This window comes from Bradysia coprophila (genome assembly GCF_014529535.1).
Source record: "Bradysia coprophila strain Holo2 chromosome IV unlocalized genomic scaffold, BU_Bcop_v1 contig_84, whole genome shotgun sequence".
NCBI lineage: Eukaryota > Metazoa > Arthropoda > Insecta > Diptera > Sciaridae > Bradysia > Bradysia coprophila.
In genome coordinates this window covers 4,051,786-4,077,908 of record NW_023503376.1, presented here as the reverse complement: position 1 = coordinate 4,077,908, position 26,123 = coordinate 4,051,786, and the positions used below count along the sequence as shown (strand labels likewise).

At 41.7% G+C, this 26,123-nt stretch overlaps 3 protein-coding genes across 5 annotated transcripts; 1 reads left to right on the top strand and 2 right to left on the bottom strand.

The window, feature by feature from the left end:
• On the bottom strand, positions 1-2,814 carry LOC119072917 (acyl-CoA dehydrogenase family member 11-like). Its single transcript, XM_037178235.1, has 5 exons — positions 2,714-2,814; positions 2,005-2,257; positions 1,524-1,946; positions 1,045-1,466; positions 1-984 (listed from the first exon to the last, which is right to left on the bottom strand). The coding sequence occupies exons 2-5, from the start codon at positions 2,242-2,244 to the stop codon at positions 213-215; spliced, it is 1,857 nt and encodes a 618-aa protein (XP_037034130.1). The 5' UTR covers positions 2,245-2,257; positions 2,714-2,814; the 3' UTR covers positions 1-212.
• A 7,122-nt stretch (positions 2,815-9,936) lies between these two features.
• LOC119072911 (nuclear pore complex protein Nup214) lies at positions 9,937-16,315 on the top strand. The gene is made up of 18 exons (XM_037178230.1): positions 9,937-10,112; positions 10,209-10,341; positions 10,394-10,578; positions 10,638-10,825; positions 10,928-11,139; positions 11,198-11,775; positions 11,833-12,088; positions 12,148-12,283; positions 12,342-12,659; positions 12,727-12,891; positions 12,963-13,115; positions 13,179-13,381; positions 13,484-13,681; positions 13,754-13,849; positions 13,912-14,664; positions 14,725-14,886; positions 14,947-16,099; positions 16,159-16,315. The coding sequence occupies exons 1-18, from the start codon at positions 10,077-10,079 to the stop codon at positions 16,178-16,180; spliced, it is 4,947 nt and encodes a 1,648-aa protein (XP_037034125.1). The 5' UTR covers positions 9,937-10,076; the 3' UTR covers positions 16,181-16,315.
• LOC119072933 (ethanolamine-phosphate cytidylyltransferase) lies at positions 16,266-23,111 on the bottom strand. 3 transcript variants are annotated; one of them, XM_037178256.1, is made up of 5 exons: positions 22,858-23,111; positions 22,428-22,768; positions 20,597-20,859; positions 20,322-20,515; positions 19,536-20,253 (listed from the first exon to the last, which is right to left on the bottom strand). In XM_037178256.1, exons 3-5 carry the CDS (start codon positions 20,764-20,766, stop codon positions 19,613-19,615), a joined length of 1,005 nt encoding a protein of 334 aa, XP_037034151.1. In that variant the 5' UTR covers positions 20,767-20,859; positions 22,428-22,768; positions 22,858-23,111; the 3' UTR covers positions 19,536-19,612. The 3 variants fall into 3 exon arrangements, with proteins under 3 accessions (XP_037034149.1, XP_037034148.1, XP_037034151.1); XM_037178254.1 differs by lacking the exons at positions 19,536-20,253; positions 20,322-20,515; positions 20,597-20,859 and adding exons at positions 16,266-16,799; positions 17,409-17,682 and having other exon boundaries at positions 22,858-23,039; XM_037178253.1 differs by lacking the exons at positions 19,536-20,253; positions 20,322-20,515; positions 20,597-20,859 and adding exons at positions 16,266-16,789; positions 17,399-17,682 and having other exon boundaries at positions 22,858-23,036.
• Between the last annotated feature and the right edge of the window lie 3,012 nt (positions 23,112-26,123).

Below are 26,123 nucleotides of genomic sequence, written 5' to 3'. Positions count from 1 at the left end.
GAATTTTAAAATAAATTTATTGAAAATCTCACGATTGGTATACCCAACAATAAGGCACATACTCATTTGCGTTAAACTCAAATTTTTCGAATTTATAATTCAGTGTAACAGAAACCCGTAGAAAATAGACTCCGTTCACAATACACCGGGTCGTATAAAAATTAATTAATAAAAAAAACATCACATTGCCCCCTGGTATGTTAAAACACTTCTTAAGCGTATAGCATATCGAAATTCTCCTTAGCATACGGCGCCGAGAACATTCCCTTCTTGTTGTTGGTCAAAAATGGAAACAGGTCTTGTGACGACCATCTCGTTGCTGTAATAACAAAGTCCTTATCACCGGTCTTCGTAGCCAAATCAATCAAAACCGCAGCGGAATAGGCTCGCGCCAACGAATAGGAGAAATATCTCGCACCAACTTCGAGTAACTGCGGATTCTCTGTAATAACTTTGGCCATTTCGTTCAAACCAGCAACAACCGTTTCAGCTGAACCTTTCAAGTCACCGCCGGTTGAAAGAGCCGCTCGTAGCCTGCCGCTGACCACATTATTGAAACAAACGAGAGCTTGGCCATTGGATTTCGTCAGCACTCGTAGCACGTCCAACGATAAAATGTTGGTTGTGCCTTCCCAAATGCTCAGTACTTGAGCGTCGCGAAGCAGTTTCGGCAGACCGGTATCCTCGATATATCCCTGACCACCAAATGATTCCAAGCATTCTGAAGCGACCTGGATGGCCTGTTTGGCTGTGTACAATTTAACAACGGGATTCAACAAACGTAACATCAATTTGTCGTTGTCGGTAGCCACTTTGTTTTCTTCGGCACCCAGCAGTCTAGCCATTTCAGCGATTAATACAAAACCTGCACGAGACTCTATCTCAAGTTCGGCCAAAGCATTGTTGTGCAGAGGATATCTCGACAGTTTGTTACCAAACGCTTTACGCTTGGTTGCGTAATCAGCTGCCGCTGCTATGGAACGTCTGTCAAGAAGGCAGAATTGTAACAATCGACAAATTCCCTGTCAATGCACGCAAACTTACCTCATTCCAGAAACGGCACTCAGCGAATTATGAAGACGGGTTATCTGAAGCATGTCGGCAATCGACGCAACACCTCTGCCTTCATTCGACATTTTGATCGCACGTGTTCCATCCAATAATAGTTCGGCTGTCGGTAGTTGCCGAGTTCCCAGCTTATTTTTCAATTTCACCACGTCGATGTTGTTCAGTTCGTCGGTGCCCTCGTTTCGCGTTTCCAAATAAAACATCGTCAGACCTTTCGTTCCCTGGACACTGTTTCCATCGCTATCGACGATCCGAGCTAAAGTTAAACTCATATCGGAATCAGTGGCCGACGAAAACCATTTGTAACCGAACAGTCTATACACGTCGTCGCCTTCATGCACCGCAACCGTTTCTGTTCCATTTGCGACGTCCGAGCCGCCTCCCTTTTCTGTCATCCACTGTGAAATGGGTGAGTTTATCGACTGAGCGATGACGTAACACAACAACTGCCTTACCTGTCCGGATGTCCAAAATCGGGAAGTGTCTCGAGTTGTAAGTCGTTCAAAGGCATTTTTGTAGCTCGATTGTTTCGTTAATCCTAATGATTTGATACATTTGGCTGCACCGTCTGTCATTGCAATCGGACAGGAATAAAGTCCCGACGACGGAGCATACAGAAACAGTTTGAGCACCTGGTAAATTCGACTATATTCCCTGTAAGCATTTTCGTACGCGATTGCCACCACTCCTTCTTCAGCCGATATTATTTTCTGTTGCTTCCACGCTGAAGAGGTGTTGATTTCATCAATTCTGTTACCCCAAGCATCAAAATGCGTCAAAGTTGGTGGTTCATTCTCGCACTGAGTACCAAGCGCATCGATTTCATTGACAATTCTATCACCGAACCGGGACAAATCAACGGTTACTTGCGTGAAAATCTGCAACGAGCCACATGAGAGCTAATTCATCGAATGCATGTTCCAACCAATAAATTACCTCTTTCGGCATATAGGATTGTGCCAATTTATTTGCAAAAATGTCCGTGGTCCAAGGATTGCGGAGCTGATGTGGTTGTTGAAAAAATGTGCCATGTTTGGCTCGGGCAAAATCGACTTCCACACTTTTCCCTTGCTGATCTGTTTGAATCAACTGAGACTGGCGGGCGTACCGTTTCGGATCACTTTTGTATCCACGGCTGAATCTATGAAACCGAACATATCGTACGTTGGCGAACATCGTTACTGGAAGACTAAAAATATAAATTTTCTTCTGTTATCATTGACGAAGACCTTTGTATTGTTTTGATAGGAAACGCAATTCGTATCAAACTTATCGTTATCTTGCTTGTTCAACAGGTGGCAATCGTTCATTTAATTTAAACAGACAGTGCATTAGGTTTTCAATTTTTTTTTTAAATTTTCCGAGATATTTCGGACGAATGTCAGGCGTTTTTGCTATTCTATTTCGTACAGTTTGAATAGTACCCCACTGGATTTCTTATCGCAATGTTATTCGATAAATTCATTCAATTGCAAAATGATTGTTGACCTTTGCCTTTTGTTATCGACAAACAGAAAAACGGTAAATATTTGGCATGGCCTTTTCGATGTTACTCATCGAGGATAAAAAATGGACGAAATTACAAACGGTCTACTGTCTTTGTATGCCGGGCTGTTATTTTTAAATGAGCTAAAAGTCTACTTACAAAATATTGCTTTGTATCAATGCAAAATGTATAATTTTGACGAATGAGTATCCACACACAACGCGTTTGTTTGTGTCTGCACTTTTATTCTGTTCCTCAACATATGAAATTTGGCATGAATGGTACATATTGCAGGTACCATTGCAGGTCGCTGATATCTTCAACAAACGGCAATACTGGTACTGGTAGAAGAATATCATAGGCATCGTATAAGCTACTTCAGTACTCCAGCCTAAAACTGAATTTTGACTTTTTATAGCTCAATGAGGGATTTTTTTGAAAGTGGACCGGGCTCCGTCGGAGCTATTTTTTAGCGACTCTTTGTTTGCATGCCCAGATAGCCCTTGGCCCCAATAGTCTAAAACCGCAGTCGTTTCATTTTTAAGTCTTTTTTCTTCTAGAAATTCGAAAATTTGGTAGTTGGTAGTTGGACTACCAAGGCTATAATTGACTACCAAACGTAATTTTTGGGGAAGAGATGTTTACTATTCGAGAACTACGCACCGACTGACGTAATTATTTTACATGCTCGGCTATTTATAAATCGGAAATTTGGTAGTCTGTAGCTTTGGTAGTTGGTAGTTGCGAGATGGATTGACATTCAAAATTGCAAAGCCACCATGAGCATATCGACACCAGGCAAATAATAATTATTTGTTATCTGATCACCGATAGCTCACAGTTAACATTGCAATTCGAAAATTTGGTAGTTGGTAGTTGGACTACCAAGGCTATAATTGACTTCCAAACGTAATTTTTGGGGAAGAGATGTTTACTATTCGAGAACTACGCACCGACTGACGAAATTATTCTACATGCTCGACTATTTATAAATCGGAAATTTGGTAGTCGGTAGCTTTGGTGGTTGGTAGTTTCGAGCTGGATTAACATTCAAAATTGCAAAGCCACCATGAGCATATCGACACCAGGCAAATAATAATTATTTGTTATCTGATCACCGATAGCTCACAGTTAACATTGCAGTTCGAAAATTTGGTTGTTGGTAGTTGGACTACCAAGGCTATAATTGACTACCAAACGTAATTTTTGGGGAAGAGATGTTTACTATTCGAGAACTACGCACCGACTGACGTAATTATTTTACATGCTCGGCTATTTATAAATCGGAAATTTGGTAGTCTGTAGCTTTGGTAGTTGGTAGTTGCGAGGTGGATTGACATTCAAAATTGCAAAGCCACCATGAGCATATCGACACCAGGCAAATAATAATTATTTGTTATCTGATCACCGATAGCTCACAGTTAACATTGCAATTCGAAAATGTGGTAGTTTTGGTAGGTAAAATAGTTGGTAGTTGGTAGTTCCAAACAGAAATTAGAAAAAAGAACTTCCACCAAAAGTCGAAAAAGGCTTTTTTTATACGTGATTTACTGCCGCTGCAGGCTATGGACATACATGTGTGTGGGCTCATTGGATAGGTATTGTCAAGGAGATACGGGGCAAGTACAGATATCTTACATGTCCTGTACTGTTGTTCGAAAATAACAAAAATATTGTGTCAGTCAAAGGATGTAAATTTTGATGAACTTCAAAAGGTGATATCTCGCACCTGGCGAATGTTTATGGTTAGATCAGTGGATACAGACATCAAAAACAGCATAATTAGTGTAATTTTCTAAAATTAATATTTTGCTTTCGAGTAAAGGAACACTATTCACTTTGTACCCAAAAAAGTATCCTGAACCTGTCACTTCTAGGACAAATGGGGTATCAAATGGGGCTAGGTTAAGCTTCTATCAGGGCATCCACTGATCTAAAAATAAACATTCGCCAGGTGCGAGATATCACCTTTTGAAGTTCATCAAAATTTCCGGCCTTTGACTGAAACATTATTTTTGTCATTTTCGAGCAATGGTAAGATATCTGCGCTTCCCCCGTATCTCCTTGACAATACCTATCCAATGAGCCCACACACATGTATAGCCTGCAGCGGCAGTAAATCACGTATAAAAAACACCCTCTTTCGACTTTTGGTGGAAGTTCCCCAGCCAATAAAAGAATATTAAAATGAAACGACTGCGGTTTTAGACTATTGGGGCCAAGGGCTATCTGGGCATGTAAACAAAGAGTCACTAAAAAATAGCTCCGACGGAGCCTGGTCCACTTTCAAAAAAATCCCTCAATAGCTTTAAAGCTAATTAAAAGTTCTTGTCTTTGTCTCCTTTGAGTTTGAATTGCAGCTTAAAACACGAAATGAGCATGAGGGCTACACACATGTACCGAGAGTAACATCACTAATTGGTGTGACTTGTTATACCCCAAGTGATTTTCGTAAACTTCATTTTCCCTGAAAGTTAATGATTTGTTGAGCCTGAAGAATGGTCAAGATGTCAATGGTTCGGAAGATATGGTCGAAAAATCGAAAAATTTCATCGAACTTTGAGGAGACCCCAAGGCCGTAGGTAGATTGAGTAAAACAATTTTTTTCTTTACCAAAATAGTCCATGATATTTGTATAGATTGATTTCATTAGTCAAATATTTTTTTGACGTAGGTGTCTAGCCAAGCAACTTTTCAAAAAAAAAAAAAATTTCTAGGCCTTGATGCTGCTGATTTGGACTACGGAAGTGTTTTCAACCATTCCAGATTTCCTAGTTACGAATACAATGCTCTTACTTTTCGTACTCACTTATGTCCGATCTTCGAGACGAGACAGCAATATACCATATTTATGTTGCCACCCTACAGAACAGTGGGAATCGTCAACAATGGATTTTTGGACCATATCTTCAGTCGATTATGTACAGTCTGATTGATCTTATTTGAGACTCAAACAATTCTCGGTTTCAGCAAAAAAAAACGAGCCATCAGAACAGTCGGAGCGTCTGCTGCGACTGAGCCCCGTACGAACCCGTATATCTATTGCGTACGTGACCCTAGTGCGTCTGTCACCCTACTTTGACCGTAGACCTATTGCACCCGTAAACGTAGTTGAAGTCAAATTATTATGAAATGTGTACATCTTAGAAATTGCGCATAGCGCAATTACGAAGCCCCGTACGACGTTCCTTTCAAATGTTACACAAATTTCAAGTTGACCTAAAATTTTAATTTATTGAGAGGCCTAAGGCCAAGTTACGGCCTTAGTCCAACGACCCAAATTTATTTTTTTTCCAACAGTATTCTATTCGGCCTTCGATTACCTTCCAAATGAAACAAAAATTAGGAAAATCGGATGAAATTTACTCGAGTTATATGCAAAATACACATAGGGCCGAGGAGCGGCCTCAGTCCAGGGACCCAAATTTAATTTTTTTCAACAACATTCTATTCGGTGTTCAACTACCTTTTAAATGAAAAAAAAATTAGGAAAACCGGATGAAATTTACTCGAGTTATATGCAAAATACACTTAGGGCCGAGTGTAGGGCCTTAGTCCCAGGACCCAAATTTATTTATTTTTTCAACAACATTCTATTCGGTGTTCGATTACCTTTCAAATGAAAAATAAATTAGGAAAATCGGATCAAATTTACTCGAGTTATATGCAAAACACACTTAGGGCCGTGGAGCGGCCTTAATCCAAGGACACAAATTTTAATTTTTTTTTTCCACAACATTCTATTCTGTGTTCAATTACATTTTAAATGATACAAAAATTAGGAAAAAGGGATGAAATTTACTTGAGTTATATGCAAAATACACATAGGGCCGAGGAGCGGCCTCAGTCCAGGGACCCAAATTTAATTTTTTTCAACAACATTCTATTCGGTGTTCAACTACCTTTTAAATGAAAAAAAAATTAGGAAAACCGGATGAAATTTACTCGAGTTATATGCAAAATACACTTAGGGCCGAGTGTAGGGCCTTAGTCCCAGGACCCAAATTTATTTATTTTTTCAACAACATTCTATTCGGTGTTCGATTACCTTTCAAATGAAAAATAAATTAGGAAAATCGGATCAAATTTACTCGAGTTATATGCAAAACACACTTAGGGCCGAGTAGCGGCCTTAATCCAAGGACCCAAATTTAATTTTTTTTTTCAACAACATTCTATTCGGTGTTCGATTACCTTTCAAATGAAACAAAATTTAGGAAAATCGGATCAAATTTACTCGAGTTATATGCAAAATACACTTAGGGCCGAGTAGCCTTTCACTTCTAGGGCCCTAACTCACGGTCCATTCACCCGATTTTAATAAACTTTTCTTTCCTGGATCGGTATCGACAATACCTATCTTTTGCCGTTTCATTTGCATTTCCATCGTTTTGCCGTAAATATCCCCAAAAGACCTTAAAGCACTTAGGCGGCCCTAACTCACGAAGGGCCGACCCAAATATGCCCATCTTCGAACTTAGCCTCACTATTTTGACTATCTTTCAGGGAAAAAAATTTTGAAATCGGATTTGATTTACTCAAGATATCGACGTGACGGACAGACAGACGGACAGACGGACAGACGGACAGTCAAAATTTTTATTGCGGATTCGTTATCTATGAACATAGGCAAACACTTTGCCCTTACCGTCTGCTTCGAATTCCATCAATTACACACGGCATCGTAATCCTATAAGCCCCTTTGTACTTCGTACGGGGCTAAAAAGTTTATGAAAATCTGTTATAGATACGGTAACGGTAGTTCTCAAGGTTGTATGTGAGAAGGTTACGACGATCACTATTTCACTGGGGCAACTATCACCATATTTATAGGGCTTTTTCTACTGTCTACGACTAAGTTTAGATTAATCAACCTTACCTACTGAACTAACTTTATGTTTTTCTCGCAAGTGATTTTCATCATAGGTAGAGTGATCGTAGAATGAACGTATTCTTCCACATTCTTTCATTATTAATACTTTAATTTTAATCTCTCTGGTCGGTTTAAGTGTCATTTTTGCTTGATATGTCTTGATTTCAGATGGTGACTGGTGTTCGTCTGTTGAAGGTTTAACGTTTTCTTTCACCTTGGTAGTTCCGCCCTTTCGTAATGTGGCCCTCTATAATAGGTCTGTTCCACTGTAAAAACGATTTTTGGCAAGCCGAAAGCACACGGGAGCATATAAAGAGTCATAACCTCAACGCTTTTGCTGAACAGTTTTTCGTTCAGATTTTTTTTGGTTCAATTCCCAAAGAAGTCAATTTTAAATTTGAAATATTTGTTACTTCTAAAATGTATAAGAATTACTGTCAACGCTGTCAACTGTTAATATCGTGTATATTGTAAGTGAATTCAATAAAATTCATATCTCCGAACTTAGTCCAAGTCCAAAATTTAGAACCCGCCTCCTGTAGAAGAAAGGACCCGCCTCATTTCAATTTAAGTTCATAATGTTAACGTTAAAGGTGTGTCTAATTTAAGTGAAATAGCCGTGTCTTTAAAACAGGCAGTCCATTTTAATAAAATAAAATATTTCTTACCGATTCTGGACTGTCCAACTTTTTCTTCGACTCTTATTTCTGGACAGTCCATTTTTTTCTTACAAATCAATTCTGGACTGTCGCGAGTCTTATTTCTGGACAGTCCAATTTTCTACTTACGAATCAATTCTGGACTGTCCAACTTTTTTCGCGAGTCTTATTTCTGGACAGTCCAATTTTCTACTTACGAATCAATAAAAGGTTGAATTCCCTAGGTTTGGAACAAAACGCCTTTACGTTAAATTTCGTAAAAGGATGAATTCCCTAGGAACGAGCTAACGCCTTCACACAGACTAATTATTAGACGATGCGAGAAAAAAAATTAACTCCTAAGTTACCGACACCGTTCCGGCGCCCGGCTCGCATTGCGGCCCTCCGCTTCGCTACGGGGCAATGGACCGGATCACTCGGCGTGTTAAAACGCTTTTTATGTACAATCAAAATTGGTATTGGTTGGACAGTCCAGAATTGATTCGTAAGAAGAAAATTGGACTGTCCAAAAATAAGAGTCGAAGAAAAAGTTGGACAGTCCAGAAATAAGACTCGCGAAAAAAGTTGGACAGTCCAGAATTGATTCGTAAGAAGAAAATTGGACTGTCCAGAAATAAGAGTCGAAGAAAAAGTTGGACAGTCCAGAAATAAGACTGGCGAAAAAAGTTGGACAGTCCAGAATTGATTCGTAAGTAGAAAATTGGACTGTCCAGAAATAAGAGTCGAAGAAAAAGTTGGACAGTCCAGAAATAAGACTCGCGAAAAAAGTTGGACAGTCCAGAATTGATTCGTAAGAAGAAAATTGGACTGTCCAGAAATAAGAGTCGAAGAAAAAGTTGGACAGTCCAGAAATAAGACTGGCGAAAAAAGTTGGACAGTCCAGAATTGATTCGTAAGTAGAAAATTGGACTGTCCAGAAATAAGAGTCGAAGAAAAAGTTGGACAGTCCAGAAATAAGACTCGCGAAAAAAGTTGGACAGTCCAGAATTGATTCGTAAGAAGAAAATTGGACTGTCCAGAAATAAGAGTCGAAGAAAAAGTTGGACAGTCCAGAAATAAGACTGGCGAAAAAAGTTGGACAGTCCAGAATTGATTCGTAAGAAGAAAATTGGACTGTCCAGAAATAAGACTCGCGAAAAAAGTTGGACAGTCCAGAATCGGTATAAAATATTTTATTTTATTAAAATGGACTGCCCGTTTTAAAGACACGCCTATTTCACTTAAATTAGACACACCTTTAACGTTAACATTATGAACTTAAATTGAAAAGAGGCGGGTTTTTTCTTCTACAGGAGGTAGGATTCTAAATTTTGGACTTGGACTATCTTCGGACATGTTAAAATTCGTATTTTTAAATCTCTGTCAAATCGAAAGACGTCTCGCACGTATTATTTTCGAGACCGCTGTATAACTACCTTACCACACTTTTTAACTAGTTCCTGTAGCTCCAACTAGGTTTGGAAAATTTTATATGACAATTTCAACTTACCAAAAAAAATGGTTTTCAAGTTGACTTTTCAAACAATATACATGTCTGAGTTGTCAAGATTTGTGTTTCACGGTTTCACCCGCCTTCGTAAGTGTCTTAACCTGTTCTTTCAGAACCTTGCATTCGTCTACACTCGTCCACATAATTTTCATCTACTTTTCGTAATATTTGCTTGGCACTTTATCTGTCAAATAGTACGAAAATTGGCAATATTATCGTGTATATAGCACTCATATTGTGTGGCAAAAACATTAGGATATGAATGCTTCATACGTTCGTAGATTTTGATTTTCTTTTCTTATTGAAAATGTGCAGCAACACTGTCTTTAGTTGCATAAACTCGACCAACTTCACTCGTATTTTTTTGATAGTTCGAACCGCAAAAACTGTAAAAGATTGTTCGTTCTAGTTTGTGTTTATACGGAAAATAGAATTTAAAAATTTAGATTTCAGTCACAGCCGAATTATTGTGTTTCAGTGTGGTTTTAAAGTTTCAGCACAATGGCTTCCGAAGCACCTCCTCCCGTTGACGTGACAGTGAGTAAACAATTTATTGAACTCTTTCTGCTGAAGCGAGGTTATGTGTTGAGACAAAATAATGAATTTTGAAATTGTTTTCATTGCCCCGTCCAGGATATCGAGTTCAAGTTGAACAGCAAATTCAATTTGGTGAACCAGGTGTTAACGGAGAACAGAGGAAATCTATTGGCTGCTGCTAGTGCGTATGGATTGGTCATCGTCGGAGGCTCCGAACCGAATCTAAAAGGTTAGCCGCGAAACTCTTAAACGTTTTACTCGTATAACGCGAACATTTCCAGTTATTCAACTGTCTCGAATCGTCAGCGACAAAGACAAACCGGCTGTACCGACAAGATCGATTCCACTGCCAGTGCCGGCACATTCAATTGCACTCAGTTGTGACCATTCGATGTTAGCTGTTAACTTCAAACAAAATGAATTAGCCTTCGTGACCGTCTTTTCCGTGCCATCGTTTCTATCCAACGTGTGTGACATTGATCAATAATGAGAAATGGATTTTGATCGGCTTGTTTTCGTCCACAGAACATCAAAATAATTCACCAGAATATTCGGCTTTGTACTGACGATGGTGTCACCGCTTCTCAGCTGTTATGGAATCCAGTGTTGCCCAACACTTTGGCTATTTGTCTAAGTAACAAATCACTTTTGGTATTCACCTTTAAGGACCAAGGATACGATTTCTATTCGATTGACAAATCGGAGCAAGTTGGGTAAATTGACGAGATTGCCTCCCTGGAGACTGCTTCCAATCTCCGAATTGATATGAACATGAACAAGAAATGATTTGCAATTTCTCTATGTCGTTTTACCAGGTGTGCGTCATGGAGCCCGAAGGGAAAGCAAATAGTTGCCGGATTTCCGAACGGAAAAATTGCCCAATACAAACCAGACTTGAAATTGGCACGAACAATTCCATGCATTGTGCGTATGTACAACACAACATGGGATGTGATTGCCATACAGTGGCTGTCGACATATCAATTTGCCGCAGTTATGCTACCGAGGGAGGAGAATGCTTATCCCGGTTAGTGAATTCGTTGAACAGCTTCCAGTTCTGAAATGACTCTACCCTTTTATTGCAGCACTGTACATCGTTTATGCGCCAAAGAACGGCACTCCAACCTACACCAGTTACAATGACGTTTGCTACAGTCAATCAGGTCCGCGATCAACGCAAATTATTCTCTCGCACATTCTGCCATGGAATTTGTTGCTGGTCATTTCTGCCAACAGTACCGAAGTTGGCTTACTCGGAACTACCGATACGGGCGACAATCCATTGTGGAAGCAATATATCACGCTGGACGCAGCTAGAGCTGAACTGCCATTGTTCAATAACAAGGACGAAACGTTTCCATTAGGAATGGACATAGACACGGGAGTGACGCATCGGATTGTCGTCGATGAAAATGAAATACCTGTGATGGCAATGTTGCATCTGTTCTCCACCCATGGTTTTCTGATTTCATTCAACATTCTCAATAAGACACCGAACTGTCCATCAATTAATTCCCCGCCACAATTGTTGGCGGATACGAGTGGCATTGGTAACTTTACAGTGGCTATACCAACGACAGCTGCACAGCCGAATGCATCGCCACCGAAAAGCGATATAAGCTTTGCATTTCCTGCATCGGCTGCTGCGACGTCAACACCACGAGTAAATTTTTTAAAAGCACCCCAGGTTTGTGCCATTGTCACACCGACTGTCTTTCAGGCTCCGCAGAAAACCACTTCCATTTTCAACGCAAATGAAGCACCCAAACCAGATGGCAACCTTTTCCAAAATGCCGCTCCAGCCGAACCACCAAAAGCCTTTTCGAGTTTATTTGGTGGTCAGACAACGATTCAACCGATTTCGTCGTCTCAGAGTGCATTTTCCTTCGTTCCGAAATCCACTGAACCACCGTCTACTAACAGTCAGCCAACGCAAGCGAGCGTATTTGGAGTTGTGAAGCCTCAAATTCCTGTCGGTAAGCAATGATGACACACAAAGTTACCGGTTCCATTTGAGGAAAAATCGTATCCCTAGTTGCACCAGTGAAACCGAACGTAATGCAGTCGACGATCGATCCGGTACCAAGGCCGGACAACAATAAGCCATTTATAACGGTCGCACCAACTTTCTCCCAGCCAGCGCCAACGAATGTTATCGAGAAGGCGACGAGGTACCTGCGGGTCCAACGATCTCAGTTTTTCGAATTTTAATTTCCCTTCAATTTCCAGACTGCAGCCGACTGATGACAACGTAATAAGCGACGACGACATAATCCGGAAAATGATTCGGGAAGAGGTGCAATCGTACGAGTCGCTAGCAAAAACATTGCTGAAACGTTGCAAAAGTCTTGAAATCAACATTGGTTCGAAGGAAGAATCACAGAGCATGATGAAGGAGCTGAAGGGATTGCAAGAGGTGAGCGATCAGGCGACTGAAAGTACCGAAGCATTGGCAATGGACATCCAATCGCTGAAGGTGTCATTGAGCGAGACGTATTTGATGATAGTCGAGTTGAAGAGCAAACATTCGATGCTGAATGACGCAAAGTTAGTGAGATGTTTTGGCAGGAAGTGATTGGTTTTCACTAATTTTTGTTTTCGCTTCATAACACAGCTACTCACAGCTGAACGACTCGAACAGTATGAGTCACACCAGCCGACGTCAATTGGAAAAGTTGGAGAAATTGTTAGCGGTCAATGAAAATCAGTATCGAATTGTCAGCCAGCAGATCAATGCTCACTGGTCGACGTATGAGGAAAATAAGAAGAAAACCACAAGGCAAGACCCAGTGGCCCCAGAATCTTGGGATTTCAGTTTAACTCAACATTTTCAACCAAAAACATTTTCAGGGCCAAAATGCATGTGCCGACGCTGGAAAACATTTACCAAACATTGACGAAGCAACGCGACATCGTGAGCAGACAACGCATCAAGATCAATCACATCAAATCCAGGCTGGGTTACAAGGACAACACAAATCCATCGAAAAAGATGGCTGAAGTGTACGTTTGGGTTGTACGCGAGAAATTGCCGGCTCTTTTCCACTGATAATAACATTTTTGCAGGAACATCAACTTGCTGACCGATTCAATGGTTACAATGTCTCTGTGCGATCAAGTCAAATTAGACACTGAACGATTGTCGACGGAAAAACTTTCCTCGCTTCGAGATATGCTGAAAACTCGAAAGATCTTGCAAATTACACCAAAACGGCCCGAGCGAACTGGTTTGAGCTCGGAGGTTGTATTGGAAAAGAGGAGGGCACAAGGTGAGTTTCATTTGGAAGAACGGGTTGAAAGACACGACAGTGAAACAAGAGAACTGTTGGCTGCATAATGAGCAAATGTAACGAACAAATCTCGTTCTACAGAGAAGAAGAAAGCGTCAGCACCTAGAGCGGTTACGACACCCAAACCTGTCAACGTTCAACCGACCCAAAAGCCAATTCAGTCGATCGGGAACGATTTTCCACAGAGTATTGTTCCGGATACAGGTTTCCAGCTGTCCAAATCAACGAGTAAAACTGAGTTCTCAGGTATAACAAACGCTGCCAAATCTAACTCCAAAGGTGAATTGCCCCATCTCGATTCGGTCTACTTTCGATTTTCCTTCAATTTTGTTTGTTCGTTTTCGTTTACAGTTGCTCCTAACAACTCCTTGGGCATGCCTTCGACAACGGACGCTAGGTCGGAAATTATTGGTTTTGGTAGCGCTGCGAAACCTATGGACAAGACAGGTTGGTTGATTGATAAGAAGAGAACTGAATTGAATGAAAACTAATCTCGGCTTCCATTGCAGTTAAGAGTTCCACCGAAAATATAGTTCAACCGTTTAGTGCAAAACCGACCATAGCCTTTGGCGGTACATCCATTACAAGCGACAAACCGACAATAGGTTTTGGCAGTACGACCGTCGCTAGCGATAAACCAGGAATGTCTTTTGGCAGTGGCCTTTTCAACAATCTGGGAACCGCTTCATTCGGTGCAAGTAACACTCAACCGTCCGTATTGTTCGGATCAACGCCGACGCCAATTCCATTCGGATCGCAGACAACAAACACGGCCTCAATCCTGAAAAAAGTAGATTCGACCAAGCCGGAGAAAACGTCTGCACCGATCGATGCTACTGTACCGAAACCGATCACAGTTACTAAGACCGCAGACAAAGAAAATGTTCACAAAATTGAAGTTCCTAAGCCTGTGCTCGGTGGATTGACTCAAAGCAGAAGCGATACTGTGCAGAAACCGACACCAATTCAACCGATCTCGTCAAGTTTTGGTATTGTGACGTCTGCACCTGTCGTCGCGAATCCGACTTCACTGACTATGCCATTTGGAACCACTGCCACTACGAAAGAGTCGGGTGCACCGTTCAGCACAATATCTTCTGGTCAACCGAATGAGGCACCCAAGATATCGTTTACGGCTGCATTGCCAGCTGCTCCAATACAATCCAACGCAACAAACAATGTTCCAGTCAGTACGACTGTAAGCAGCTCTAGTGGCACAGATTTCTCATTTTCTTTGGATAAGATGGGAATTACACCGAAAAGTAAGATCCGACTCAATGTGTGAATGCGGTACCGGTGGCTAATTGAAATTTTATTTTTAGCAACAGCCGCAACTGGAAGTGCTTTGCAAAAGCCGCTGTTCAATTTGGATCCGAAAATTCAGACTACTGTTGCTGCTAGTAGCGAAGACGCTGAAAAGCTACTTGGGAGTCTTACTTTCTGCAAACCAACAACCACCACCACCACCGACCAAGCCAAAACCAGTGAGTCACATCAATCAACAATTCGCAAATTTCAATCTTTAATCAAACCAAAACTTTCAGCTGCAACTGGTGGAAACATTTTCTCCATGTCATCGTTCACAACGCCAACCAAGTCGGAAAACGCATCATCAATTTTCGGTGGAAATGCAGCAAGCTCACCGTTTTCAAATTTCGGGAGCACAGTTTCAACAGCACCAAATACCCCGACCACTCAACCTTCCGTTTTCGCATCCTCTTTCGCATCGCCAAATGTAACCGTCACTAGCGCATCAGCGGATACTTCGTCTACTGGAATATTTGGTAAGACCGATCAGCAATCACCTTTCGGCCAACAGAAAACAAATTCGATATTTGGTGGGGCTGCTACCACAACAGCGAACAGCTTATTCGGTGGTACTGTCGCTGCCACACCATCGACGAACGTATTTGGTGGCAATGCTTTCGAAACTGCATCGTCCACATCGTCCCCATTCGGTGCGACTGCGAATACATTCGGAACACCAACATCGGCCTTTGGTGCAACATCGTCAACGAACACATTCGGCACACCGACAACGAATGCATTCGCTTCATCTACATCGACATCAAATATATTTGGAAATTCTGCTGCTGGTGGATTCGCCAACGCTGGAAATGCGTTCGGTACATCAAAGTCAATATTCGGTGGCGGTGGATCGACTACCGAACCAACTTCCACATTCGGTTCAACTGGAGGTAGTCTTTTCGGTGCACCGAATGCACCAGCGCCAGCACAAACATCCCCTTTCTCCCAATCAGCATCGCAGTCGACCGGATCACTATTCGGAGGCTCATCGTTTGCTGCATCTCCACAACAATCAACCGGTTCCATTTTTGGTGGAGCATCTGCATCAGCGACCAGCGGCTTCGGTCAGTCGACTTCGGTTTTCGGTGGTTCATCGTTCAGTCAACAGAGTTCTCCGTTTGGTGGCGCACAGGCACAGACATCAACAACCGGTTTCGGAAGTCAACCGACATTTGGTGGACAAGCAACATTCGGAGCAGCACCAACTTTTGGCAGCCCGAAAAGTGGTTTCGGATCGTTTGCCAACGTGGCCAATACTTTCGGGACTTCACCGACACAACAAAATTCGCTATTTGAAACGTTGGGTTCAAGTGATACTGGCTTGTCGTTCGGGAATATTGCGCAAAATTCTAATGCTGCTAACAGTCAGAAAACGGCATTCGGAGGAGGGTATGTAGTCTTAGCGGTTTCTCTCGTCTAGTTTTCACTAACGTTGCTTCTGTTCACAGATCTTTCTCGACATGGCGCTAAACTGAAGGATGAGCTGGATACGAAGGGTGTCAATTACTAAACTCAATGCACAGAAGTGGTTGAAATAAATTGAAATTTGAGTCGATCAATTACAAAAGTTGCGTTTAATAAATTAACGATCGAAAAACACAAAAACAAAACTCAATTTCCTATGCAGCCTATGGCAGTCAATCAATTCCACAATTTTCAAAATCCTAAGTGCGACACAACGAATCAACGAACAGCGCGCTACGTCTCGACCAGAACGTGCGTAAACAATTTGTGCAATTTGAAATCCTTTTCCTTGAACGTGAGCGAATTGAGACCATCCGAATGAAACCGCAAATGGCCATCACGCAAAAATGCCAGCCGATCTTTGTTGGGCGTTTCCGGAGCGTGTTGCAACATCGTATACTCACTGTACTCGGGTGCAAACCGGCAAATATCAATCTCTTTCGCCTTCAGTCTTCCGTATAAGTCGTCATCCTCGCCGCCCCATCCTTGAAACATATTCGACATGCCGTTGATTTTAACGAAATCGGTGTTCTGAACGGCAACGGCACCACCGAACAGTCCTGTGTACGGTAAATGGAATCGAAATTTGTCCAATGCTGAGCACATGTGCCTCGGCTGTTTTGAATATACATTCAGAATGGTCAAGTCTCATCATCATCATGTTTGTGCATTAAAAGTAAGGCTCGGAACGGGTTCGGGTTGACCTGTTTTAGTTCAGGTTGACCTGAACCGGATTCATGACCCGAACCTGAAAAATTACTTCAGGTTCAACCCGAACTTTACCCGAACTTGAATTTTCGATTTCGGGCCTAACCCGAACCTGACCTGAACACGAAATTGTTCAACCCGAATTTGACCTGAACCTGAATTTTCAAATTCGAGTTCGACTCGAACCTGAACTGAACCCGAAATTTTAAATTTAATCAGGTCGGGTTCGGGTAACCCGAAATTTTTGACTTTTTTAGTGTAATAAACGCTCAAAATTTCGGGTTACCCGAACCCGACCTGATTAAATTTAAAATTTCGGGTTCAGTTCAGGTTCGGGTCGAACTCGAAATTGAAAATTCAGGTTCAGGTCAGGTTCGGGTTAAACCCGAAATCGAAAATTCAAGTTCGGGTCAAGTTCGGGTTGAACCCGAAATAATTTTTCAGGTTCGGGTTAAATCAAGTTCGGGTTCCGGTCTGACCGAACCCGACCCGTTCCGAGCCCTAATTAAAAGTTACCTTCTGCGAGCAGGCATAGATGTGTCCCAATCTCATCGGCATCAAATCAACATCATGGAATATGAAACAGGGATAGTCGTACCGGGTGGCATACACCGATCCAATGTTGAATAGTTTGGCGCGGTTGAACGGCTTCGCATCGAACTGTTCGACCACGAATATGCGGTAGTTGATGTTCTGTTTTCTCAGGTAGTTGTGCATGTAGATCAAAAATGCTTGCAACTGCTTTTCACGCTGACGGTAAGGCACAATTATCGCAGTACTAAATAATGGCTTACATCGCTCTGGAATGAACAGAAAAAGAAATTCTCAGAAATTTGATGGTCTAACAATATGACGAGAGTAGCGAGAGGTTCCCTTCGGAGTTAAATTCAGTCAAATGGCCAGGATAGACATCGAGTCACATTTGGTAAGTAGAATGTTCATGTCTATCACTCAGTTCATTACGACTCCGACTCCGACTTCACTATACCCAGCGAGCGATGTATTTCAATCACTATGCATCCTAGATCCTAGTCCTTCATGACTCGCTTGGCTATCGTTTTATTTCGCATTATCGCTCTTGGTTGTACAATCGAGGGCTTGTCACTAGCTGTATCGGAGAGGATTCGTAGGATTCGCCGTTCCATATTGGTTAATGAAATTCTGTTGCGGCGCTGATGCCTTTAACCCATACGTTGCCACTGGTGCTATGGTGCTTTCATATATTTTCTGGATCAATGAAATTGGAAGACTGTGTTCACGTAGAAACGGAAGTAACGAGTGGGCGATTTTATATGCCATTTTGATTCTTTCTCGTACTATCATAGGTCGATTGAGGCAGGGACGCCGACTTGTGTTTGGTAGTAGTGGTGCTCATACAACAAGCGAATCTGGGAGTAGTGGTGCTCTTTCAAGTAAAACTGGAAAGATGTAGTGGTGCTCATCATTCGAGTAGTGGTGCCCGAGCCTCGCTTGTTCTTAGAAGTCGGCGCCTGGATTGAGGTCGTCAGTGAGATACACCCCCAGATACTTCAGTTGGTTCACTCTGGCGATATTAAATTGGCCTACTGGCAATGATGATGGATAATCCGTCTCGTGGTTGTTAGGGTCCCTGATCAATAACTCGCACTTTTGTGGGTTGATACTGAGGCCAGTTTCGTGTGCAACTTCCAAAAATTCCTTGATGAATTCGTGAAGATCCTGCATATTGTCTGCCAGCAGTAACAGATCGTCGGCATATGCTAGCAGGAATGGAAGTGATAAGTTAGATCCACTAAGGTCATAGGTACCTAACGCTTCTGCCACTGTCTCCAGAATTGCATGAAGGACTAGGACAAATAAATTTGGTGAAAGTGGTCAACCCTGCTTTACTCCAATTGTCTTCCGTTGTCTGGTTGTGGATCGTCCTCCAGATTGGACCATTGTATTTTCATTGAGGCAAGCGCTGATTATTCGATTGATGAGATATCGAGGCACTCCGTAGTGGCTGAGGATTGTTGCCCAGTCTTTATGGAGGACTTTATCGAAGGCTTGTTTCAAATCAATTGCTAGGACGTATGTTGGTAATCCTTTTCTCCATCGCTCCTCCAGGATCCTTTTTACTACGAAGATATGGGGCATCAGTTGATCTGTTTCGTTGAAAGCCTGCTTGGTACAACGGGACTACGAAGTACTCAAATATTTGATCGAGTAGGAACATCGTGTATAATTTGCAGGCAGTTGAGCAGAGGGTTATGCGACGGAAATCCGAAATTGTTGTAGGCTTTGCTTTCTTTGGTATTGGAATTTGCACCGTTGTAAGCCAATCTGATGGTACTTCATTGTTGATCCAAACGTCACCGATGAGTGCAGTGAGTTCATTGATGAATGGTTCCGGAGCATTCTTGATCAGTTCAACATTGATTGTGTAGACACCTGGGGCAGTCCCGTGGTGTTAAGGAATCTCGCGCCGCGTCATTCACAATAATTCACAAAGTGACATCTTCCTTATACAAAATGTGTCAAAATGTGAATTATTGTGAATAACGCGGCGCGAGATTCCTAGCAACCAGTCCCGTTCTATCACTCAGTTCATTACGCTAAACAAAATGGTAAACTCCAAGTCAGAGTCTTACACGATGCCACGATGGTGGCACCACAAGTTGATAAAATGGGGTTTCATGGCAATAAACTTGATTTTATTAAAATATATTCACAACGAGAGCAATGACGTGTCACAGAACCATCAGAAGCTCAAACCATTACTGGTATTTGGTATTTCAATTCAATTTCTTCTTTCAATGCATTGGCAGCGCGATATTTTTCGTTATGCTGACGGATCCTTTCGATTATAGTTTCCGTGGTTACTCCCGATCCGGATTCAATGTTCCCGAATCTGTTCATCCTCTTCGGTACTTCGTACGGATCGAATTCACGAATTGAATCGGCGAACCGTCCATGATAGACCATGCTAATGTTAAAGTGTTCCATCAAATCGTCGGTAATTTTTCGCGGTGCCTCAGTTAACACCTCATCCACGCATTTGTACGACAGTAAATTCATCATCCTTTCATTTGAAGTCAAAATTGAACGTGTCGCGGACGATGGATTGTCGCTGTGTAAACCGACGATCAAGTAGTCGCCCAATGATCTAGCCTTCTCCAAGAAGTCCAGATGTCCAACGTGAAGCAGATCAAACATTCCAGTAACATAAACAATCCGATCGGTCGATTTCGGATGTTTTGCATTGTCCTTGACAAATTCGTAGATTTTTCGTGTCGTTTGTAGAAACGGCGACGTACCGGTGTATTGGCTTATCACACTATCGGAATGTAATGGTTCTGCAGAATATCTCGATAATATTCGTTTGATAATGCCCGTGGTCGAAATGCCCGCTGTAAGATCAAAAAAATGGTTTTTCTAAGTAGAGGCGGACACCGGATTCGTCAAACAAAAATCGAACCCGTTCTGGGAACTTCTGCATAACGTTCCGCTACTTTTACCGCATTGTATGTATCTTCACCGTTTTCCGTGGTCTTGTCATCACCATGAACTGCAATATCACAATTGTATTGGTTTAACGTATCAATGGTTGTCTTATATGGGGCAGCTTCGACCACTTCATCAGTCCATTTGATGGCCTTTACCATTTTCACTCTGGATTTTAAAATTGTTAGTGATGGTCAAAAGCCAGCTGAAGAGAAAGGTAGCTAAGGTTGCCATTATCATTAAACAGACCTTTCAGATAGACTGTAAACGGGAGGACGTTTAACCCGTCGGATGTCCTCATCGGAGTGAACACCAACAATTAACTTCGTGCCGAGACTTTTAGCTTGCCTTAGCATGTTCGCATGTCCGAAGTGAGTTAGATCGTAACAGCCATCCACCCAAACTCTTTTCTCTTCCATTTGTTTAAGTTTTTCTTTTATAATAAAATAAATCAATCGAAAGATAAATTTCTAATGGAGTGTCGGTCGGTACTGAAACACCTTCTTGGCCTACTAATTTTTGTAGAGAAATTGCACGGATAACTACGCGGTTTTCTGGATTTTATTGACAGTATGGATGGGATCGTATACTCAAGTTAAATGGTGGTAACGGGACGAGTCAATTTTTTTTCCGGTGGAGCTCTGGGCAGAGAATATTTCGCATAACTTAGTGATTTGAATTAAAAATTTGCCACAACGGACCATACAATAGGGCGTATCGAATTTTTAGAATTTTAAGGGCCGCGATAGCCTGTGTGCGGAAAACGTCGACCATTGAAAACTAATTCCAGGCATATGGTTGATGGATCCGAAGGTGCCCGGGAAGAAGTCCCCCCGGACGATTTTATCTTTCAAATGGTCATAACTCGGAAAGTTGAGAGTATTTCTGAAAACAATGTTCTAGCAGGATGTAGAGCGTTAAAAACTCTACAAAACTGCCAAAGAAACCGATGGTCCAAAAGGTGTGTCTGTCGAGGTTTTCTAACATCGAAAGTTCGACATTTTCGTTTTTGACTTTTATTTCCTGAGAGACAAATTATTAAGTTTAGCTTTTGGCACGAGGTTGTAGAGGAGGTCGAGTACTACCAGTACACTAGGCATTGTCCCGGTGGGCGATCCATCCGAAACCACTTTTTCAACATTAATGAATGAACTTTTTAAGTGTACCCACGTCGCCCACGAAGCCAGTGCAGACACTGTAACCGGTGTTGCTGAGTCGAGGTAACCTTGGCCAGTAAGTGCACATAATATTCCATAACAGTAGCTGAACTCTTTTACAAAATATTTGGGATCTCGATGTAGCACATTATATTGACACGGTATACCACGAAGTTAAAAATCAAATACCACGGTATACCACGAGGTCAAATAACTAATTAAAACGATTATTTGTTGTTTTTCTCACAAATTTCACTTTCACAGATTTTGTAGTACAAAATGTGCTACACCGAATTCTTAAATATTTTGTAAAAGAGTTCAGCTACTGTTATGGAATATTATGTGCACTTACTGGCCAAGGTTACCTCGACTCAGCAACACCGGTTACAGTGTCTGCACTGGCTTCGTGGGCGACGTGGGTACACTTAAAAAGTTCATTCATTAATGTTGAAAAAGTGGTTTCGGATGGATCGCCGACCGGGACAATCCCTAGTGTACTGGTAGCACTCGACCTCCTCTACAACCTCATGCCAAAAGCTAAAGTTAATAATTTGTCTCTCAGGAAATCAAAGTCAAAAACCAAAAAGTCGAACTTTCGATGTTAGAAAACCTCGACAGACATACCTTTTGGACCATCGGTTTCTTTGGCAGTTTTGTAGAGTTTTTAACGCTCTACATCCTGCTAGAACATTGTTTTCAAAAATACTCTTAACTTTCCGAGTTATGACCATTTGAAAGTTAAAGTCGTCCGGTGGGACTTCTTCCCCGGCACCTTCGGATCCATCAACCATATGCCTGGACTTAGTTTTCAATGATCTACGTTTTCCGCACACAGGCTATCGCGACCCTTAAAATTCTCAAAATTCGATACGCCCTACCATACAAGTCCATAAATTCTACGTCATTCAAGCTAACGATCTTACCTGGCTGATAAACGCCTCCCAATTGAATTTCCGAACTATCGAATATTTCGCTTTGATACGATGTCTTATACATGTACGTGTTATCCATGATAATATCACTGTAGTCGCATTCCATTTGTTGTGACAGAGTAACATTTCTAGTTGTTCGTTGGACTAAATTATCAAATATTTGATCGGATGTTAAATACTCATAGTGACTAGCAAATCTCGTCGGCCACAAGCAGTACAGTACGAGCAATGTACAACCGATTTGTATGCAGTATTTTTGAACGAAATCACAGAACTGTGGCAGGAACTTGAATAATACTTTCATTTTTGTCCTATTGTGTTTGGTAATGCTTCTGCAGATAGATAAAGATAATCGAAATCAGTAACCAGATTTGCGATTGATATTACAGTTGAAACAGTCCAGACACTCATTTGTACTCACAGTAATTTAGTTGGGATACTAATTTTATGTGTTTGATGGTAATCTCCTTTTGAAAATCATTTTATTTTTCGTTATTTTTGATGAGGAATTCGAACAACCAAAAAAAAAATTGGTTGTCTACACCGTTTACACACTGCGGTATTTTTAATTTGATGCGTCGATCTGTCTCATACGGATTGAATATTAGTCATGACAGTTCTTATCGTTTTCACTCTGTACTAAAAGCACGATGACGTGAAATTCGAACAAAAGAGCGGTACTTTGCAGTGACTGGTAATTCACGGTGGGGCTGAACGAATTTTAAATAAACATGTCCACTTCTATCTCGATTGTTTTCATATGTGAGTTAGGGGAGGCGTGTATGGCACATGTTACAGGCGCAACTGCTGATTCGTTTCTGAGAAGTATCGTCGCCTGGTCTCGTGGAAGTTGCTGGACCAGTGTTTGAAACTGGAATCGGTAGAGGGACAAATTCTAAGATCAACCGTGTAATCAAAGAAACAGCTCCATCACTATACCCGATGTTGCGTCAAGCCTACAGTTGTCCATCCAGCCTCTTCTTTGGCGATATCATAATTGACTCAAAAAGAGGAACCCAACAAGGTGATCCGTGCGCCTCGGTTGCATTTTGCTTATCGATCATGAAGTTGACACACTCGCTCGAGTCTCGATTAAACGCTTGGTTCGCTGACGACGGAACAATTGGTGACAATTTGGACGTCATTGTGGAAGATGTGGAAAGAGTTTTGGCATTTTCTGACGAATCTGGTTTATCGTTAAACACTGCCAAATGTGAAGTGTACTTCATAACACTCCACCCGATGTTATGGCTGAGTCCCTGGAAAAATTGAATCACTTGCTGCCAGGAATCAAAGTGCTCGATCATGCATCGCTCGAGTTGCTTGGGTCACCGATTACGGTAGATGGCATCCCAAATGCTCTGACCAATGGACTTAACACTGTGAAAACGCTATGTAAACGATTAACTTCACTGGACATCCATCCTGCGCTACGCTTACTTCGTTACTCACTGTCATCTCAACGATTTCAGCATCTGTTAAGGTGCAGTCCAACGTTCAATCACCCGCAACAGTTGACCGATATCGACAATTTCTACCGTCTCACCTTAGAAGCAATCACCAACAATGAATTGAGCGACACATCTTGGACTCAAGCATCGCTACCACTGGCATTTGCGGGCCTAGGTATCAGAAAAATGGTCGACTTAGCGTATCCAGCATATTTCGCTTCCGTTTATCAATCGCAGGCCTTGTCGAATAGGATACTTGCCAAGTTCAACTTGTGCGTTTTGAACGATCGATTCATAGCGTCAATCGAAGCGTATCCACCTGAATGGACTCCGACCGAACCGAAACAAAAGATGGATCAAGCAGAGTGGGATTTTTTGCGTGTTAACCATGTCCACAACGAACTTCTGTCATCCAGTGGTCCGACTGATCGTGCTAGACTTCTTGCGTCATCAACTAAAACATCTTCAAAGTGGCTGCAAGCGGTACCATCACATCAACTGGGCCTCCTACTGGACAATGATTCAGCAAGAATCGCAGTGGCGTTGAGATTGGGTAATAAAGTCTGCGAGGATCATATGTGCGTTTGTGGTGGAATTGTCGAGTCGAACGGTCATCATGCCCTGTCGCGTAATCTATCAAAAGGGAAGTACTCCGGACACCTGGCTCTCAACAGAATTTTCCTATCGGCATTCGCATCAGCTGGGTTTCCAGGTAAGCTGGAGCCGCCTGGACTTTCTCGCCGTGACGGAAAACGACCCGACGGACTTACTTATTACCCTTGGAGTCATGGCAAATCATTGGTGTGGGACGTTACAGTGGTTGATACGGTTGCCCCAAGCTATTTGAGATGGAGTTCGGCACGTAGTGGATCGGTAGCGGACAATGCAGAACGTGATAAGCACAACAACTACACTGACCTCAAAAATCAATATATCTTCACACCGCTGGCTTTCGAATCCTTCGGCTCTGTTGGTCCAGAAACTTCAATTTTCTTGCAATAACTCGGTAAACTTATGGCCAGAAATTCCGGCGAACCACGGTCATTAGATTTTCTGTTGCAAAAAATTTCAGTTTCCATTCAACGAAGAAATGCCACCTGTATTCGGGACACGTTTGGAATTGACGATAATTGTGATATTATTATGTGATATAGAGTGTTATGATGAAAGAGAAGAAGATATTTTGACAAGTACCCCAAGGCAAGTTAAAATAAACTGGTCTTCTGTCCTCTCGCTCTCAACGTACCACGTTGAAAGAGAAGCAAATACTTTGACAAGTACCCCAAGGCAAGTTATAATAACTAGTCTTCGGTTTTCTCGCTCTGATCATAACAGTCTATAGTCGTATGATCTTTTAGTTTTATTGTAATGTGCAAATATTGTGAATAAAATTCTGTTGAATAATAAAAAAAAACCGGGTAAACATTATTGCTTTCGGTCACTTGGTCGCAGAGCATGAGCAATAGAAGCTGAAACTCGAAATTTCCATGTCTCCTCGACAAAGCGCCCAATCCAGCACTGTAATATCGATTCTAAGTAGAGGTTAATGTCAATGAAAGTATAAACCAGGTGTGGTCTGTTCACACAAACCGGAGGACATAGCGATTACATACAAAAAAATCCCCCTAACATGAGAAGTGATTTTGTTTATATGAAATTGCTATGTCCTCCGCTACATACAAAGTTTGACATTCGAGCATGTGTTGACGTTCATTGGTTAATGTGACCTTTCGAATGGCGATAACAAAATTTTGAAAGTGGTCTCTTTTGGTACATTTTCAGAAATGTCACTTTTTTGCTACACTCGGTGAACTTTGGCTACTTCCATATATTGCCGGTTGACATATTTTATCATGAAACGCCTTTTAAACGTTAGCCTGAAGTCTAAGCTTTCCAATGATACCCAATATCACGGCAGAGTAAAAGTAAACCAATCTCTTCTTAACACAAGGTTAACGTCGTCTGCTTCAACGCCTCTGCTTCAATTGTGTTAAGAAGAGATTGATCTACACAGGATCCACTCCAACATTTCGATGCAAGTGATCGTACATACATGCATAGCGTTGAAGCAGACGACGTTAACCTTGTGTTAAGAAGAGATTGACGACGTTAACCTTGTGTTAAGAAGACATTGATATTCAAGTCCCTAGTCAAACAAGCGCTCCTGCCTGGGTTACTTTTACTCTGCCGTGCCAATATGCAATGTATGATTCTCAGCCAAAACTAGTTATGATTT

What these genes read in the sequence shown, in the direction of transcription:
- LOC119072933 (XM_037178256.1), bottom strand. Translation starts at nt 20,766, where the DNA reads ATGGAAGAGAAAAGAGTTTGGGTGGATGGCTGTTACGATCTAACTCAC. An exon ending in GTTTACAGTCTATCTGAAAG is followed by an intron (nt 20,516 to 20,596) that starts GTCTGTTTAATG and finishes TTTAAAATCCAG; the next exon opens with AGTGAAAATGGTAAAGGCCA. An exon ending in TGCAGAAGTTCCCAGAACGG is followed by an intron (nt 20,254 to 20,321) that starts GTTCGATTTTTG and finishes TTGATCTTACAG; the next exon opens with CGGGCATTTCGACCACGGGC.
- LOC119072917 (XM_037178235.1), bottom strand. Translation starts at nt 2,244, where the DNA reads ATGTTCGCCAACGTACGATATGTTCGGTTTCATAGATTCAGCCGTGGA. An exon ending in GATTTTGGACATCCGGACAG is followed by an intron (nt 1,467 to 1,523) that starts GTAAGGCAGTTG and finishes CCCATTTCACAG; the next exon opens with TGGATGACAGAAAAGGGAGG. An exon ending in AGTGCCGTTTCTGGAATGAG is followed by an intron (nt 985 to 1,044) that starts GTAAGTTTGCGT and finishes CCTTCTTGACAG; the next exon opens with ACGTTCCATAGCAGCGGCAG.
- LOC119072911 (XM_037178230.1), top strand. Translation starts at nt 10,077, where the DNA reads ATGGCTTCCGAAGCACCTCCTCCCGTTGACGTGACA. An exon ending in GACAAATCGGAGCAAGTTGG is followed by an intron (nt 10,826 to 10,927) that starts GTAAATTGACGA and finishes TCGTTTTACCAG; the next exon opens with GTGTGCGTCATGGAGCCCGA. An exon ending in TCGAAAAAGATGGCTGAAGT is followed by an intron (nt 13,116 to 13,178) that starts GTACGTTTGGGT and finishes ACATTTTTGCAG; the next exon opens with GAACATCAACTTGCTGACCG.